Below are 19,880 nucleotides of genomic sequence, written 5' to 3' on the forward strand. Positions count from 1 at the left end.
TTGAATTCGGGGTGCGAGGTGCGACAAGATCCGGAGATGTTCAACACATGATCCGCCATGCAGTAGAAGCGGTTGAAATTTTCATGTCCACAAAAAACCAAGGATATCGGTTGAAGTGAATGAATTAAGCGCAAAAGGAACAACAACACGCATGTCCTTCAGACCATCTAGCTGCGCTATGAACAGTCATGATGATAGCATGTAATGTAACTAAAACACAAGTTTCCTTGCCTTCCTCAGTTCATAGCAAAAATTCAGTTAATACGAGCATGAAGAAAATATAAAGACTATATATATTCTGGCAAACATCAAAGTCGGAGGACCGATAGAACCTCGATTACTTTTACTATTAATAAAAAAAAAACATAATGAAGGATAAATGTTGCACCTTGGCAATTTGTCTACAGTTGTTTGCTTCTTTGTGCTGTCATTCTCCATTTAAGAAGAAAAAACAGAAGGAAAAGATTCACCTATGGTTGCAGGGTAGATCGTGAATACCAGCCTGGCTCCTTTATTGAAGCTCCTTTATTGAAGTCAAGGACCGCAGTAACATCCAACGATACTGATCTATAGAAGCTTAAATCCATTCTCTAAATCCACAGCATCGTCAATGACTGTAGCTAATTTCTCTGCTTCTCCAAGATAAGACTGAGGAGTCAAATCCAAAAGAAGTGACTTGGTCTCCTGGGGCAAATCCAGACGTTCCGTGAACTCTCTTATGCTCTCCTTGGTAACATCCCTTCCTCTAGTCAACTCTTTCAGCTTCTCATATGGTTCAGGAACAGCATACCGCCGCATAACCTGCAAAATGGAAAGCAGACGTGTCCCACCAGGGAATTATTATGGTCATTCTGGAACAAAGCCAGGAGGATGAAGAAAAGTTCCCTGGTTAATGCAATAGCTTTGATCAGGTTAAGTTTCAGTATTCTAAGGAGTGTGAATCCAAAGAGAAGTCGTAATAAATGGAACAAGGTATTTCCAATTCTTAACTGTCTCCTGAAATGATTAAAAATGAGGTTCTGAACCCCTTCATCTCCCCTGCCTCTTGCCCAGCCCCCATCCCCCTTGTCACCACTACCCACTGCCACCCCTTCACCACCCTTGGACTGCCTCCCCCACAACCATCGCCACCCCTTTACCTCCCTCACCTCCTGCCCTGGCCTTCTTCCCTCTGTCATCATTGCCCTCTCCCCTATCACCAGCACCATCCAAACAATAAACTGAAGCCCCTGCAGATGGATTGCCTATTACTCCATTGCATTGCAGCTTGAGCGTCACTGCAGCACCACCCAGAGGGCTCTAAACAGCCCCTTAGTGTTGGTTAAGATATGGGATTTGGATTGGATGCTCACAACTGCAGACATTGAAGCTATGAAGAAAGATAGGATCCTCCCTCTCACTATAGCAAGCGGCATTCCTAGAAAAGGAAAATATGTTTGTGATTTTAAACTAACATGTCTTTTGTGTTTGTGTCTACGTGTGGATAATGTCGGATTATATTACAAACCTCATTCTAATAATCTTATTAGTTACTTGTATAACTTAGCTGTCATCAAGTCCCGTTCCATCTGTATAATGGAATAGGATCATGGATCATCTAGTTTCATTCAGGATATAAGTGTTAAGTATACACATAGAATTAGAGTACCTGAGCTAAGGAGGCTATGAAAAAGATGAACATAAGTTTGGTCTGATGAAATCCCTATTGAGATTTGGAAGCATTTAGGTAGCGTAGGATTAACTTGATTGACTAATTTATTTAATAAGATTTCAAGGGCCAAGAAGATGCCTGATGAATATCCTAACCATCATCAAACCCAACTATCACTGTAGTACTGATTAGTAAGAATAAAAGAGATCTTCAAAAATTTCCTAACTATCATGGTATCAAACTTACAAGCCATACCATAAAACTTTAAGAGATGGTGATTGGGCATGGATAGAGATGTGACACAAAAATATTAGAGAACCAATTTGGTTTAAGCCAAGATGGTTGACTATGGGAGCTATTTTTCTTCTTCAAAGATTAATGGAGAAATATAAAGAAAAAAGACAAGATTCTCAAAAGGTTCTTATTGATTCAAAGAAAGCATATGATAAAATCCCTAAAAAGTCTTATAGTGCGTCTTAGAAAAGATAGGAGCTTTGATTAGATATATTAATGTGATTGAAGATATGTATAATGAAGTGATTACTGGTATGAGAACTATTGGTGGTAATACTAGCAAGTTGTCAACGCAATGGGTTTTGCACCAAGAACCAGCTCTAAGTTTGTGTTATTTATGCATGAGCTTACTAGGTATATTCAAGATAAAATTCCTCAGTGCAGACTACTTGCAAATAATATAAGCTTAGTGGAGAAATTAAGGTCAAATTAATTGTAAATCGGAATTATGAAGGAGTGCAATAGAATCTAAAGATTTTAGGTTCAGTAGAACCAAGACAGAATATATGGATTGTAGTTTTAGTAAAATTAGAAATAGAGATGAGGACAGGGTTGAAAATTAAGGATCATGAAATTCCTAGGAGTGATTATTTTTGGTATTTTGGATCAACCATTCACAAGAAAGGGGAGACTGAAGAGGATTTATCTATAGGATTCAAGCAAGTTAGTTAAAATGACGAAGTGTAACCAGATATTATGTTATCATAGGACTCCTGCCAAGTTGAAGGAAAAATTTTATAGGATAGCCATACAACGATCCATGTTTTATAAAATAGAATGTTGGGCAGTTAGAAAACAACGTGCACACAAGATGAGTTGTCGTTGAAATAAGAATGTTGGGATGGATGTGTGGTAATACAAATATATATATATATATATATATATATATATAAAATAAAAAATAAAACCATACATAGAAGAGTAGAGGTTGCTCCAATAAATGACAAATTAAAAGGACAACTTAGATAATTTAGACATGCATCATGTGGGCCATGGATGCACAAGTACAAAGAAGTGATTTGCTACATGTAAAAGAAAAGAGAGATGGAGGTGGACCAGAAATCATATAGGATGTAGTAAGGAATTGATATTGCTACATCTTTCAAAAAGTGTGGCCCTAAATAGTGCAGAATGGAGGAAAATGATTTATGTAGCCGACCTCAACTAGTTTTGGATTAAGCATGGCTCAGTATGGATCCTCAAGTGCTTCATACATTCAGCACAGGAAACAAATCCATACCATCAACACTTTCAAATGTAGTAAATCTTCCTTATCTCAATGGAAACTTATATGTGACTAGCAGGTGTCTCTGCATGATGATTACAAGATGAGTCTGATTATAATCGTTTTTCAATCAGAAAAAATCATTGTGATAAGATAGCTGATAGAAATATATTTTTATGTATCCATATCCAAAATTTTGTTTCATTGATAACATGGGTGGTGCTGATCAAATACTTAATGAGTTGGATTATTGCAATGCTAAGTGCTTATCTCTTGATAAAAACTGAACTATCTGCATCAATACATAATGACAATGATTGAGAACATTGGACCCCTGCAGCTACAATTAAATTTGCTTGATCATAAATAAATAAAAAAAGTGATATAAAATGCTACCGTTTGTATTGGTTCAGCAAGGACCTCCCATGTCTGCTCCAAGTCTTGATTTAGTCGAAATTCATTCACCTGGAAACAACAAAGGATTATTTGTACATTGTGCTAGATTAATTCCAAAAACAAGTGTTTCATAGAATTGAAAGATGTCCTGACAGGTTATTCAAGTCATTCAAGAAAGAGCATATAGTAAATAGTTATGTTCTAGGCTATTACATGGTTGGCCACTAATGGATGCCACATAATACACCTGTAACAATCATTAACATTTAGGATAATATATAAATGTGATCACTGGAAGTACAACAATTTGATCCAAATTAGCGTTTGCTCTCTCTCTCTCTCTCTCTCTCTCTCTCTGTGCATGTGTGTATCTGCATGAGCAGGGGCATGTGTAAGCATGCAAGACTGCACAGAATGCAAGCATAGAGGCACATACATGAAATTTGTAAAGCATACATGTACCACACACGCATAACGAAACAACCTTTATTAGATTAATGGACATTAAGAGTTAAATTTCATATGCTGCATTATGCTTCAGTAAAATAAAATATAAATTCAATGATAATAAATAATTTGACTATCAGATATGGGTTCGTCCATCTTAAAGTACAACATGTAAACCTCTTAACACCATTGGTCTTCTTGCCATTTATGCCAAACGATAGGGTGCTGAAGAAGGGATGTTTACTGGGAATCAGATGTGTCAGCTGCACGATGTACATTTCTACCATAGTGTGAAAGGATGTTTCAGATTTTTCATAAACATTTTATGATACAGTATTGAAGCTGTAACGGTGAACTAGTAAGCAAATTGGTGTGTAATGTTGTTGATTACATGACCAGAACATGTAATTATGAAGCATCACCAAAGCCAGATTCCAGAACACAGTCATAAAAACAAAGTACAAAGCAAAAAATCACAATATTATTAAGCTGATAACCAGATCATGAAAGCGTAAGTCTAAATTTCTCAATCAGACAAAATATCAATTGCTTACCTGTAGCTTTTTAATTCCCTGTAGTGAACTTCTATAAGCCAAGAGAGAATACCCTAAGCCAACACCCAAATTCCTCAAGACAGTTGAATCCGTAAGGTCCCGCTGTTAATCATTGTAAACAGTAAGAGTTACGCTACTCCATAAATATTGGCCAATAAAGCTGTCTTACCAAAGTGAAACGCATAGGTAACGAACCTATCTTACAATCGATGAACTGGACACAGTCTAGAAGGTTTAAGCAAATAACAAAGTCTAAAGACAGGAGCATTTGCCCAAAATATTTGGTAGCTTCAGATTATAAGGCACTGCCAGGATATAGCTCAAGGAAGCATATGCCTATTTCCCAGTTTCTAATGTCTATTAATTAAGAATAAAGCATGGAGAAAGAGAGAAGATGATTAAACAATACCTGCATGCGTGAAATGGGCAACTTCATGCTAAGGGCGGATAAAACAGCATTAGCCAAACATAGATTACCCTCACTATTTTCAAAATCAATAGGATTGACTTTATGAGGCATAGTGGAGGAACCAATTTCACCAGCCTTAGTTATCTGTGTAGCACATTAAAGGGTCTAAGTTAAAAATTCATGGGAAATAAAAAGAAGATTAACAATGTAGGTGTGTGAGTAGCAAAAGAGATACCTGCTTAAAGTAACCCAATGATATGTAGCTCCAAATGTCCCTGTCAAAATCAATCAAAATGTTGTTGAACTGGGTGACTGCATTGAAAAGCTTTGCAATATAGTCATGAGGCTCAATCTGCATAATGAAAAAGCAAGCAATTAACTCAGGATCATAAACGCAGTATGTGGACTATATTAAGGATGATGCGACCCCTTCTCCTGTAATTAAGGATGTCTAGATGGGTTTACATGAAAGGCCTACTCCACCTCCTCAGCCCTATGAGTAAAGCAACTAGTACGGATGAAGTGTTGCAATGGTGAAGGCTAAACAATGTACAAGCCAACTTGATAACAAACAGCCAGTTTGTCCCACCTATAACGAATGGCACCACAACAAACAAGGCAAGACAAAGGACAGGGCATCTTATAATTGCCTCAAGCTTATGCAACCTCTCCATGCATACACACAGAGAGGGAAAAGGAAAAAATAACGAAGTTAAAAATTATAAAAAAAAAAAAAAGAAAAAAAGATGAGCCCACATTTCTGCGATGTAGACAACTTGGTCAGAGCTGTAAAAGTTGCTGTTTGAGAACTGACATATCTGAACAATAATTTGTAGATTAGATATGGTTATCATTAGAGTAACAATCATTCATCTATCTTTAAAATTGTTTCACTCATGATAATTTTGAGGAAATGACTAACGCATTATCTTTCTGGCAAGCAAACTCCCCTAAAGTCTTTCTAGAAATCGTGTAAAAAAATAAAAAACATAAAGCGAATGACGCGAATAACAAAAGGAAAATCCTTAAAGTACAAAATATACAAAGAAATGAACGGAAAAAACATACCTGTGTCACATAAGGGTTGAAATCTATGCCCAAAGATCTCACAAACTCTGCTGCTACTCTTGGCCAGTTGACATCAGGATATGCAACTTTGTGGGCATTGTAGTTCCCAACTGCACCAGCAAACTTTCCCAATATTTGAACTTCAGTGAAAGTCTTTCCTAGCTCACTTAGTCTAACAGCAAAATTTGCCATTTCCTTTCCCAAAGTAGTAGGGGATGCTGGCTACAAGATGACCAAAAACAAAAATCATATATTACAAAACATCTTTTTAGTTGGGTAGGCAAAAATCTTCCTTACAATAATTATCACCATGATCAGAAAGCCATTCCATCTATTTGGGTCGCTTGGACAAGTATTATGTCAAAACAGAGTAATATTTTAGCACTTAGAGATCTCAAAGTTGAATGTGTCAACAAACACTTTCTGAAGGCCATCAAATTGAACTCTATTACAGTAGAATTTCTATGCTTCCAGAACCCATCAAATTTTGTATGTTGAAAAGAAAAATCTATTGCATTGGATCGGATAATGTTATAGGGAATACGTTCACAGCAATCCTACTTGATCAATTCAATCAGTTTGGTAAAGAATATTTTGTAGTATGTCTTTCATGTAAGGATTGGCCCTTAAATTGTAGCTAATATGAATCACATTTTTTTAGTTTGGAGGGAAAGTGCGTGAAACCCAATCCTCTTCTAGTATGATGAATGAAAAAATGCATATATGTTTAAACGTCATACATTATATATATTGCAAGATAGGAAGTTTCTTCTCCTCCATAAGTTTTCTGCAAGACATTCCATTAATGTTACAGAATAACTTCCAAACTTCTACTGCTACAACTATCACATTTTGTATTTTGTTTTATCCTTAGTAGGGAATGTGCTTATAGACATAAACACATGTTGTTTAAGGAAAGATTCAAGTTAACCAGAATTCGTTTTCTTTGTCTCTTTGACAGCTATTAGATTCACCCACACAATGCATGCCTGAGGTTCAGACCCTACAATGTTATTGTAGACTCAACAAGTGAGCCACAATGTTACAGCTCAAAAGTGTAGCATGAATCTGTTGTTCACTAGGTACATCTACTGGCTGAAACATTGCTATTATGTTAGTTCCACTCATTTGCCCCCGGTAAATAGCACTCCCCACCCCCATCCCCACCTCCTCTTCCATTAATACCTCTTCTGATATATACAACACAGACAAGATCGATGTTAGTTGTTGAAAGCAAAATTAATGTTGATTTTCAATTTGTTAATGTGAAAAATAAAACTTACACTCTCAAAGAACCAATGGTAACATCATATGCAAGAAATTATTCTCTTATCTTGAATGATTAGCATACCTGCCCATGAGTGCGGGACAACATAGGGACATGTGCATTCTCCTTTGCCATGTCACGTATAGTTTTGCATAATTCAATCATAACAGGAAATATAACAGTGTTGAATGCCTCTTTCAATGCCAACGCATGGGCTAGGTTGTTTATATCCTCAGATGTACAGGCAAAATGAAAAAACTCAAGTACCTGATAGAAAAGAAACAATTTAATAACCAAATTACAAAGAAAAAATTCTAAGCCATTCCAGATTATAAAAAGAAAATGATGAGTAACATATCTTAGCTATTTTGTGTTAACCAGATAAATACAGACATTTTTTTAACCAATAGAAAATCAGAAAGCTAACCTTTGCTACCTCTGGACAGATTTACACCTCTGTTTTAAAAAGTACTCTACTGCCTTGACATCATGATTGGTCACTTTTTCAATTTTTTTCACTTCTAGGGCATCATTTATATCAAATTCATGAATTATTCTTTCCAAGAAAGATTGAGCTTCGCTGCTAAAGCTTGGGACTTCTGTGATTTCCTGAATTTGAGAAAGTTTCAGCAACCATTTGACCTGAAAGGAGACAATTCTACACCATTTAAACAATGTATATACCAACTTCAAGAAGTGATAGCCCATCAAGTTACACTGATTATACAAATCCTTCTTCTACATTCATTGTGGGATATTAAGAAGAATAATCAGCAAAACTTCAAACAGAACTCTAGAATCTACTATCAATCACTTCAAGAAGAAGAAGAAGAAGAATAGGTAATGATTATTTGCTGATAAAAACCGGCAATAACCGATGAAACTTTGACAAATTAACCTGATATTTTAATCAGAACCCAGTTCTGTCATTAGAGTACCTTCAACATCAGAAGTTGAAATATTTTGCTGTTTGCTATCTAACAAGCCAAAGATCACTGAAAGGTCCTAAACAGGTCATAAATGAAAGTAATAAGGTATAGATTGCAAACACCCTTTAATAGGACTTTGTTGATCATCATGCATTATTGTGTATATCAAGTTATTTGTAAATTGGTGAGAGGTACTGCCTGTCAAAAATATTAAAACTACAGTTTGCCTTCTTAGTGGCTAAACTAGATTCTGGACCACTTAAAATAAACCACTATAACCAGTAGCCTCTTTTCTAAGAACAACAAGAAACGGACTGTCAAAACTGCCTTCAAATACAACAAAAATGATTTTATTTGACTACTTCTTTATTCAACTAATACGGTAGCACAAATGCGGCGGATTATGAGATAAGATAACCATTAATTACAGGGCCCTTCTAAATCAAAGATTCACTTTGAAGCAGAACAATTGACAAGGAAAAACAAATATGTACGAATTTATCAGTGCTCCAAGATACTAAAACGGAGAACAACACCACCAAGCTACAAATACACCACAATCAACAACCAACACTCCGAAAACAAATCAGGTTTGAACAATTGTCTCACCTCAACTATAACACGATACCGGATTAACCCATACTCGCTGAAGATTGGCCGCAAATCTTTGACCTTTTGTACATAACGGCCATCCAACGGCGACAAATTCATCAAGCTGAACGATTCCATGTCTGCAGTCTCTTCAACATGGGTCTTCTTCGTCTAACAAATAGGGAAAAAAAAAAAAAAAAAGCCTCCTTGAACAATATATTTCAATCATGTTGCTAGACATACAGCAAAACCTAGACCCGTAGGCCATGTGGTACATTCTAAGCTCGAATAACAAAGTGCTCCCCCATAAGATTTGCCCATATTGCAGATAAAAAGAAGCATAAAGTTCCAATCCGGTTATAAAAATATGATTTTTTTTTTTTTTTTTAATCAAAGGCATGGTAGAGATAGACGCCACCGCTTCTGTTTGCGAAAATTCCACATAGAATCGGGAAGAAGGCTTACCTCAGTCACGGGCACTCTGGGATCTGCAGCCAGAGAAGCTCTGCAGCATAAATTCTTGGGAGAAACGGGGTTGTGGATAGAAGAAGCAATAGATGGACACGAAGTGGTGGGAAGGATCGGGAGCCGCGCCGATCTAGGGAGGCTCAAAGAAGAAAGGGCGGCGAGGGATGTCCTGGCGCAGCTGGGAGCCACGGCGGGTTCCATGGATTGCGATCGGAGGGGAAATCCCCTCTGAGATTCGTAGAAGATAGAAGGAAAACGTCTGTCTCCTCTGAGCGACTGCTCTCAGGTTTTTTAGGGCAGAGACGGTGGGAACCGGGTGCAGGGGATGAACCGGAGCGGGAAAGTCCGCTTTAAAACCCCAAAATCTTAGGAAAGCGATATATGGCTGGTCTCGATCAGTTCCTGAACCCAATCCTACAGGGGTTCTGCCATTTCGGTTTCGCTCGAGCAAAAGCTGCTCTCAAAAAACAAAAAGGAAACAGGAAATCATTGATCGGTCTGATGTTTTGGGGGTTGGGGGGATTGGCAAAAAGGAATTTGGGCTTCATCGTGTGGGTGTCGATAATAATGATGAAAAATTATTAAATATTTTGATGGGTTGGATTAAATTTCGAAACTATTGGCTTTTCTATTGATCGGCTTGGAATTGGATGAGCTATGCTCTTTCAATGTCCAATCTTAGTTCCACTGTATCAAATTTTATACTTTTTATTTTAAATTCAATTTAAGATGAATAGTTTTTTTTTTTTTTTCTTCCCCTTCATTGTATCCCTTCCTCCTGGGTTATTAGTAATCAGCTACCGAGGCTACTGTGTGTCCTATTAGCAAGAGCATATATGGCACAGCTTGCTGTACCATCCTATACCATCCACTACAAAATATATTATATTATACTATATCGATCCTTATGTCATGCCGTATTACATATCGATATTATAATAAAATAATATAGATACAAATCCGTATGAACACAAATCTTAATTCATTGGGTCTCGATAAAAAGATGAATGCATATAAGAATGAAATTGAACTACGAGTTATTCTTTATCTGCTTATAGCAAAAATATTGAGAATCCAAGGAACAATGATACAAAAATTTATAAATTTTTCAACGCAATGTATTGGACTATAATTTCAATTAGTTTTATTATAAAAATTATAATATGTTGTATGGACATACATTGATCAAGTTGATTTAGCTTGGAGCTAACTAGAAACCATCTCAATCCCCATCAGAATCGTAATTGAACCAGTTGAAGTTGGAACACCCAACCCAATGTAATAAAGATCAAACTGGTATGGGATGGTTCTCATATTCTCTTTTTTTTTTAAAAGAAAAAGCAAGTAAATTATTGATTTCATTCAAAAACAGTATGAAGACTTCATCCTCAACAAATATAAAAGAAGTTATCATAAAAGATATTTACTAAAATAACATCAACTAAAATATAAAAATAACAACCTTATATTTTGTATAAAATAAAAAAATGAAGCTATTTATAATACAAATTATAAATTAACAAATGAAGAATTTCGTGCCCATAAACTTAGCCACAAGATTATTCTACAAATGTCAAAAATTTAATGGAGATTATAAAGATACAAGGAAGAGATTGATGAAATTAAGGGCGTGTTTGGTTCACGATTGAAATTGATATTGGAATGAGAATCAAAATGACCGCATCTCCTAACACGTTTGGTTTGTGATCGAAATCGGAATCAGAATTAGAATTAAAATAAGATTTGAATATTAAATAAGAGTAGGAATTAGATTTTGAAAGATTTAAACATTCTTATTATCTCTTGAAATCGGAATGGGAATAAAATTCCTCTCAACTAAATGGTTCGAATAGGAGTCATTTCTTCCCATTCTCGTTGCAGAGTTTAACTCTCTAAACCAAGCATGCGCTAAGATTATCCAAATGTTCAAATAGGCAAAGTAAATATTTAATCAAACCTATTTATCCAAAAATAGATGGAATAGATAATATTAACCATTATGAACGAAGATCTTTAATGGCACAAACTCTAACCCATTAAGTGGGTATTTGGTTGGGAGGAGTGGGGATCTAGAATCGAAATCGGAATGGGTGACTCCCACTCCAACCGTTTGGTTGGAAAGAGTCCCATTTCGATTCCGATTTCGGAGTGGAATGGGAATGGATCAATCTATATAGAATTCAATCCCTATTCTTCTCTATGGATTTAATTTTTTATTCCAATTTCGATTCCAATTTCAATCACGAATCAAATATTTTGAAAGATTTACCCATTCTGATTTCGATTCCAAGTCATTCCCATTCTTATTTTGATTTTATTTATAAATCAAATACCTCCTAAATTATGTATGCATACGGATTGTCAAAACGGGTCTGATAATTGCTAGATCGGGTCGATTATCTGGTCCATTAATGCAAACACGATCCAACAGTCCAATCCAATATAAAACCCAAGCCTACACAATGCAATAAAAATGATTTGATTCAGTCCTTATGCTGACCCAAATCCATGTGCACCTCTAATATGTTGTATAATTTTTTTTAAAAAAATTGTATGGTCAAATATTGTACCTTTTATTACAGTGTTGAATGCTGATTTCATCGCCAGTGCATATGCTAAGTTGTTTATATCCTCGCAAGTACATGCAAAATGAATTAACTCAAGTACCTGATACAAGGGTAATAATTTAGTACCACAGTGGGAAAAATAAAACAAGTCTTTTTTTTTTTTTGGTAAAGAAATAAAACAAGGCTTTCGATGAATAGCATAATACAGTCATTTTTTTAAGAAAGATATAATTAGATATTCTAAAATATATGAGAAACAACAGAATGATCACCTTTGCAGACTCTCAGCAAAATCTATCTCTCTCTTTCGAAAAGTATGCCACCGCCTTGAGATCATGATGGTTAGTTAAATTTTCTATCCTTTTCACTTCTAAGGCATCATCCACATCAAATTCACGAATAATTCTATTTGAAAAAGATCGGGCATCACTGCTAAAGTTTGGGACCTCCATGAATTCCAGCAACCATTTAACCTGCAAGAAACCAATCCGTACCAATTTAACTAATGGAGCCTAAATAACCATGACACATCAATGTTATTGTATTTATTATATCAAAAAAAAATGTTATCGTATTTATTTAGGGTCAATCCCACAAATTCGTTCATGTTAGTTATTGGAATATTATTATCTATTCGATATATCAAGTATCGGTACATTTCTCAAATCATATATTAGTGCTAAATTAATCCCTATATTAGACGTATTAAGATAGTGACAAGATGGCATTGATGTGAGAAATTATTGTCGGGACCATGGTCAGATAGATCGCTCAAATCCCATGGTGGATAACATGCCACAATAACCCTTGTATTTCATGAATTTTTGATTGTGCATTGTCCACCATGTGCTCCGAGCTTTGTGCTGGTCCACCTAGGTGTGGTCCAGCAATAATTTATCCATCGATACGGAGTCTAATATCAAGATGGCATACCATACGTCAATCAATGGATAATAATGGTCTCTTTCTGTGAAAATTCTGATTGAGTGGGGTAGAAAGTGTGGCCTTACCATCCTAGATGATGATGCAAGTCCGGTGGCCAGCCTTTTCCCCGGCCTAGAGAAAGAAAGGGCTGCTCAAGCAATCTCCTGGTAAAAGAAGGTGCCATGGACCAGCTCGAGGAAGATGGCAAGAGAGTCAGTTCTAAGTTTCTAGTAGATAAGCTAAGACTCACCTGGTAATGCTGGGAAAGAAAGGGAGGAACTAAAAGGTGATGGTCTAATAAAACATAAACCAAAACTAATAGTCAACACAGAGTCTAAAGATAATAAATAAGCATATTGGTTGTACAATGAATACATGAGACAAGTTGGCTCTAATATTTGGAAGCAAAATTTAGCTAGAAGTGTATCTTGTCCAAATCAAATTATAAGGATTTGTCTGCAGCGAGTCTACAATTGCTCAGATAAAAAGATTGTTTGCTATAAAGATGATTTGTTGCTCCAAGGCTAAACAATCTAGAATGATCAAAATAGAATGACCCATTTCATTTGATTAGGCTAGGATGCGTTGCTTTCTATGATTTGATGGTGCAACTGGCTCAGAAGGAATGCAAGAGTCTTCCATAAAAAGACTAGACTTTGTAAGAATGCTTATAACTCCATATACTTTCATGCTAAACACGACGAGTTCTTGTTCAAAAAATGGAGAAAAATATCTCCACTGATATTGAGAGTGCTGTGGATATCTCTCTTCCGTGTCTGTTTTGCTTTTCACTCTTGATACCCTCTCTTAACTTTCGCAGTTTTGTTCTGCTTCATTAAATTCAGATTAGGCTTCGGCGTAATTCCTTTTGTCAGAGAAAAGAAAAAGAATGTCCCATTTCAAGTGATTGTATGCGAAACTGTACTTTTTCGCAGCCAAGATTATGGCGAAAGCATTTTATTGACTTGGTTAGAAAGCAACTAATAGTATCTAATCCTTTTTTTTATTTTAGGTCACCGTATCCGAGCCTGTTTACTTGTGTATAGTAACGAGCTATTTGCTTGAAGTGAGGATACTTATTTACTGTTGCATTCTTTTTTTTTTTTTTTTTTTTATAGCCAGTTTGTTCATCGCAATCTACAATCCAAGTAGCACTACCCTACATCAACCTTTTTGTATAAAAAAATAGTTTATATGAGATTGCATTCTCGAAAAAGTAAACATGTGCTTGTAGAGATTTTATCAGTGGCATTAAGTGCTAGACTTCTATGTATTCTGGCCGTAGCTCATATTCTGTAGCTAATTGGAGGTGCAAGCCAGAGAATGGAAGCAGTTTGACCTTGTAGTCGGCAAACTTGGGTCCAAATTCTGGAACTCCTAAGAACCAACATGGAGGGTTTGATGGCACCAACAAACCCAGACGAGGCTAATTCTGAAACAATGATATGAAGTTCACCATTAGTACATATTCAACATTTGATATTTACTGTTGGAAGACAATTGACTGCCACAAGTTTATCGTCGAAAGTAGGAGAGTCTGAATCTCATCAATACTATTCTGATGATGCTGAGACCACCCTCAGAAGCCAACAGATGGTACCTAAGTCATTGGAAAAGAAATTCCAGAAGGCTTACACATAATGCAATCAAAACTAAGATGGACTCCTGTCACGTCTCCGATCCGAGATTGTGAATCGAGGATCATGGCAATCGCCGTATACTCATAAAAAACTCTTCCTATAAGCATGTAAGGCATCTTATTATGTTATCTTAAACCAACAGCGGAATAATTAGTCAATAATTTAAATCTAAAATATAACGACCTAAATTTTTTTCCTTAATGTCTCAATAAATTCAACAATGATTCATAGTCCTTGCATCAAATTCAATAAGCCTTTCAACCTAAAATAAAAGTATGAAGATTCTGCTTCTGATCACTCTTCCATTCATATCTTGTATCATCTTAATTCTTCAACATCTGTAAAAACAGTAAATAGGAGGTAATGAGCTAGACAGCCCAGTAAGCAATGATCACTTCTCAACAGATTTCATCAGGCATTTAAGTAAATAATCATTTATAGAAAATAAGCATATAGAGTTCATCAATTCGAAATCAATTTCAATTATGCAACATAATTCATGCCAAATTTATTTCTTTTTCGAAAATTCAAGTTTCTTTCGAGATTTCAATTTCTTTTGTTCTTCAATTCTTTTCGTCAACCATGAGCTATGACCACATTTTTCCTGTGGCAGGATCATAATACCACATATCTACTTGCGGTAGGCTGTGAATCATCTGGCAGCAAAATCCTTCGGAACCGCTGGTCTCTCTGACGGTTTGTCGCTGGTCTCTCTAACGACATGTCGCTGGTCTCGCTGGCGACATAAACCCTCAGGACAAACAATTGCCAACGTATATGCCCCCATTGGCAGGGTCCTTTACATAGTCAGGTTGTCAATTCATAATATTCTTATATCATAATTCTTCATAAATCATATTTCATATTCTAATTTCGATAATAAAACATATAATCATGTAGTATCGAAATCAATCAATATAATGCATCATGAAATCAATATGTTCAATCATGCTTTATCATAACATTTCAAATAAGATGTTTTCATAACAAAATACCATTCATCCAATTCATGCATCGTTTCACAAATCATGTCAGAAAAATATATTATAATTTATCGATAAATCTAGAAAAAGTGAAACATTACTTACCTCGAACGTATTCCAATAAATCCACATAATTCTATAAATTTTTCTTCCAAAAATTCTGTTCGTAGATCATATTGCGATATCCCATGATCAAACATCCACAATCCTATACGGAATCAATTTCAATAATTAGAAAGAATACGAATACTATATTTCAACGATTTAGATTGGGTCTAATCATCTAATTTCATGTAATTTAAATCTAATTAGGACCTAAACGATCCAAAGTTTGACTATCAGATTAAATCAGATTCGAAGTGATAGGACCGAGGTTTCTTCATCGATTTCATAAAATCAAGTGGAGAGAGAAAATCAGAGGAGAGAGAATTCATGAGGTACAATTCGAATTGATCAGGTGACACAATCCATCATTACGATTGGTCTAATATCTCGAGTGGTGAAATCAACATGATCAAATCAAGTCATGACTATATCGGGATCATGGATGATCAAATCTAAAGATTCATGGTCTGATCAAGGTGGGTGCCAGTACGCTGTCAGACAATCATGGATCAGGGTTCTTTATTAGAATCAGATCAGGACTATTAAAAGAAATTTCTTCATTTACTAACCTTTTTAGAGAGAGAATCAATCAAGAGAGAGAATATTTTAGAGAGAGAAAATTTTAGAGAGAGAAAACTCATCTTGAATTCTTCAGACAATATGATTCAACAAATTCGATCAATCGGATCAAATCATGCTGAAATTATCATATGGACAATTCAATAAAATCATGAGAAATAAAATCTAAAAATACCTGATCTGATCAAAGTGGATGTCAGTGTACTATCCGACGATCACAGATCAAAAATCCATCACGAGGATCATTTAAATTCATCATCATTCTTCTCAAAATTCTAGAAATCTTAGGTGTTATAGCCCAAGCCCATGACATCAGGATCCAAGCCCAACAAAAAAAAAATAAAAAAAAAATAGAAAACAGAGTAAAAATCGGGAAGAAGACTCCCGATAGGAGTCTTCTTCTCCGGCAAAATCCGAGTGATTTGGGAGTCCTAGGACCTCTCGAAGTCCTAGGACCCTCTATAAGAATGTCTTCCCTCTCCTTAGAATCGACCATCGGCCTCCTCCCTCTCTCTTTCTCCCCGTTTTTCTCAATCGAAGCTGCGGACACTGTTGGGTTTCTCGCTGTGATTTCTCGCCGGTGAGGTCACCGGAGGCCGGGGTGAGCCTTCCTCTCCTTCCTCTCTTCCTTCCCTTTCTTTTCGTACTTTTGCTTGAGGCTGTCGGCGACGAGTGTCGTCGATTTTCGATCGGAAAAGAGACTCTGTTTTGGGCCTTTTTCCTTGGATTTTCCGACGCCGGCGATCGAAATCGACCGCCGGCCAAGCTCCTCTGGGACCGGGGGAGCAGTCTCCCTTTGCTGCCGGTCTCCACCGTGGCGGCCGTGGCTTGAACAGCCCGGCCAAGGAAGGGCCTTGCCGTCCTCTGTTCCGACGTGGGGAGGGCCGAGAAAAAGAAGAAGAAGAAAAGAAAAAGAAGAAAAAGAAGAAAAAAAAAGGGGAGAAAGAAACTCTCTCTCTGTTCTCTCTCTCTCTCTCTTAGATTTTTAGGATTTATAGAAATAATTAAAAATAATAATAATAATAAAATAAATAATAAAATAATAAATAAATAAATAATTAAAATAATTAAAATAAATAAATATAATTAGGGTATCCATGGATTAGTTCAAAAATCCTGGATGCTGTTGTCAAGTTGATCCTCGTGGGGACATTAGATTTTAACAATTTTAATTAGTTTTAATTTGATGAAATTTTGATTAAAAATGTGATATTTGACGTATCAGGTTCAGAGAAGGATTTTCGAGATTCCTAGAATTTTTAGTTTGGATTTTCTTTTGAGGTAAGTAGTGTTTACTTTTATTGAATTTATCTGATAAATTATAAAATTTTGAATTAAATAAATTTATGCATGCTTATGATTGAAATTATTTATTGAAATAATTATTGAAATTATTTATGATTAAAGTTAATTGTAGAAATTATTTATGATTAAAGTTATTTGTTGAATAATTATTATGATGATGTATGATCACAAAGAATAACATGGTTGATTTGACTCGAATATCATTTATTTATATTATTTTGAAAATAATATATGAATTGGAAGACAATATGAAATTGACAACCTGACTGTGTGGAGGACCCGCCAATGGGTGCATATACGTTGGCAATTTGACTGTCCTGAAGATTTATGTCGCCAGCGAGACCAGCGACATGTCGCCAGAGAAACCAGCGATAAACCGTCAGAGAGACCAGCGGTTCCAAAGGACTTGGCTGCCAGATAATTCGCAGCCCACCGCAAGCAGATACGCGGTATTATGACCCTGCCACAGGGATAATATGGTCATAGTCATGGTTGGTAAGAAGAACTTAAGAAATTGATGAATTTAAGATGAAAAGCATAATTAAAAATTATGATGAATTGACTTTTATATATGATTGATAGTATGAATATGATTTTATGAAATTACATATTGATTTGTTATTATTAGTAAATCGATATGCATAGTATTATTTGCCTGATTTATTCAGTTAAAGGTATACACTGCTTACTGGGCTATTTAGCTCATGATGAGTTTTATGTTTTTCTTACAGATCCAGAAAATTAGCTTGCTGCGGAATTTCGGTTGGAAGAGCGATTAGAGATGGAGTTAGCTCATTGATTTAGGATTTTCTCAGAATTTATTTAAGACTTTTAGTTTTGTTTTTAGTATTGACCTTGTCAGACAGTTATTTTTTTTTTAACACTGAGTTTTGATTTGTTATTTGAATTAAGGTTTGATTATTAAATATTGAAAAATTTATTTAACTATTTGTGAAGATATCATGATGAGATGCCTTGCATGCTTATGGAAAAAGTATTCTATAAGTATGCGGCGGTTGCCATAACCCTCGATTCAAATCTCGGGTCGGGGGCGTGACATTAGAAGAGAGAAATAATCCAGAGGGAGGATCCTAGAGAGAGAAAATAGAGAGAAAGTCCAATTCTAGAGAGAGAAAATACTAGTTCAAGCTAAAGAGAGAGGAAAGAGAGAGAAACTCTCTTTCTTATATTTTATTATTTATATCATTATTTATTACTTAATTTAATAATTTTTCTTTTCTTTTCTTCTTTTCTTTCTCTCTTTTTTTTCTTCACAGAAGAGAGAGGAGAAAATCCTATTTATTATTATTAAATTATTATTATTTTATTTTTCTTCTTTCTTTTATTTTTCTTTTTCCTTTTCTTTTTTTCTTTTCTTTTTCTTCTTTTTCTTTTCTTTTTCTTTTCTTTTCCTTCTTCTTCTTCTTTCTTCTTCTTCTTTTCTTCTTTTCCGTGGGTTTCTTTTGGGCTGAAACAGGAGACCTTGAGGTCCCCTCGATGATGTTCCGACCGACAGTGCAACCAGCATGGGAAGGCCGTCGGCAGGAGGAGAGGCGACCCGGCGGCAAGAGGAGGCCAAAATCGATGGTTGGCGGTGACCACCGGCGACAGAAAAATGGCAAAAAGGAAGGTTACTTCCGCAACAAAATTCGACGACTCCGGTCGCCGACGAGCATGCACATCGGCACGTGAAGGAAGGGGGAGAAGAGAGGAAGGGGAGGAGGCTTACCTCCGTCGTCGGTGAAGCTTTTCCGACAAGAAATTGGATGGCACAGTGACGGGTCTCCGTGAGGAATTTCTGACGATTGCCGTCGTTTTGCCCCGAGATTTCTCGATGAGAGGAGAGAGGAGGGTTCTCCTCCTTAAATAGAGCCGGAGGGAACTCGTCTCCGACTCTTGATTGGGACCCCTGTTTTCTATTTTTTTTTTTCGTTTGGGCTAGCTGGGTTATCACATTCTTCCCCTCTAAAAGAAATTTCGTCCTTGAAATTTTTCTTGCTTGAATCTTCATATTTTCTTACTTGAATCTCATCCTCAAATATTTCAAAATTCTAATTCTTAATATAAATTCATTCTTAAATCATTCCATAAGAAAAAAGTCGGTACATCAAATATCGATCTGAACGGAACCATCCATTTTCTTATTTATCAAGATCAACATCTCAAAGATTTTCAATATTTCAAGATTTCGAAATTATGACCTCATTTCCTGTAAAAATCATGTTCAATATCTTATGACTCAAATTAAAATTAAATCTATCTCTTGTGAATAGAAGAAGATCAATGTCTCTATTCTTGCATAAGAACTTCATTCATCATCATTCATTTATTTTTTTATTTTTTTTATTTTTTAAATATTATCCACTCTTAATTTCAACCTATCATAAGATAAGAAAACATACTTTCGTAAATTATACTATGACATCTAAATCAATCAAAATTCAAAAATATTTTTTCTTATTCGTACTTTCAAAAGGT

General features: G+C 35.7%; 1 protein-coding gene across 1 annotated transcript; it reads right to left on the reverse strand.

The window, feature by feature from the left end:
- Positions 1–270: 270 nt before the first annotated feature.
- LOC105044982 (uncharacterized) lies at positions 271–9,628 on the reverse strand. The gene is given in 11 exon segments (XM_010923106.4): positions 271–801; positions 3,567–3,635; positions 4,568–4,669; positions 4,977–5,120; positions 5,212–5,328; positions 6,045–6,266; positions 7,396–7,578; positions 7,739–7,755; positions 7,758–7,953; positions 8,850–9,002; positions 9,297–9,628. Coding segments are annotated over 11 exon segments (1,641 nt in total). The 5' UTR covers positions 9,501–9,628; the 3' UTR covers positions 271–567.
- Between the last annotated feature and the right edge of the window lie 10,252 nt (positions 9,629–19,880).

This window comes from Elaeis guineensis, chromosome 5 (genome assembly GCF_000442705.2).
Source record: "Elaeis guineensis isolate ETL-2024a chromosome 5, EG11, whole genome shotgun sequence".
NCBI lineage: Eukaryota > Viridiplantae > Streptophyta > Magnoliopsida > Arecales > Arecaceae > Elaeis > Elaeis guineensis.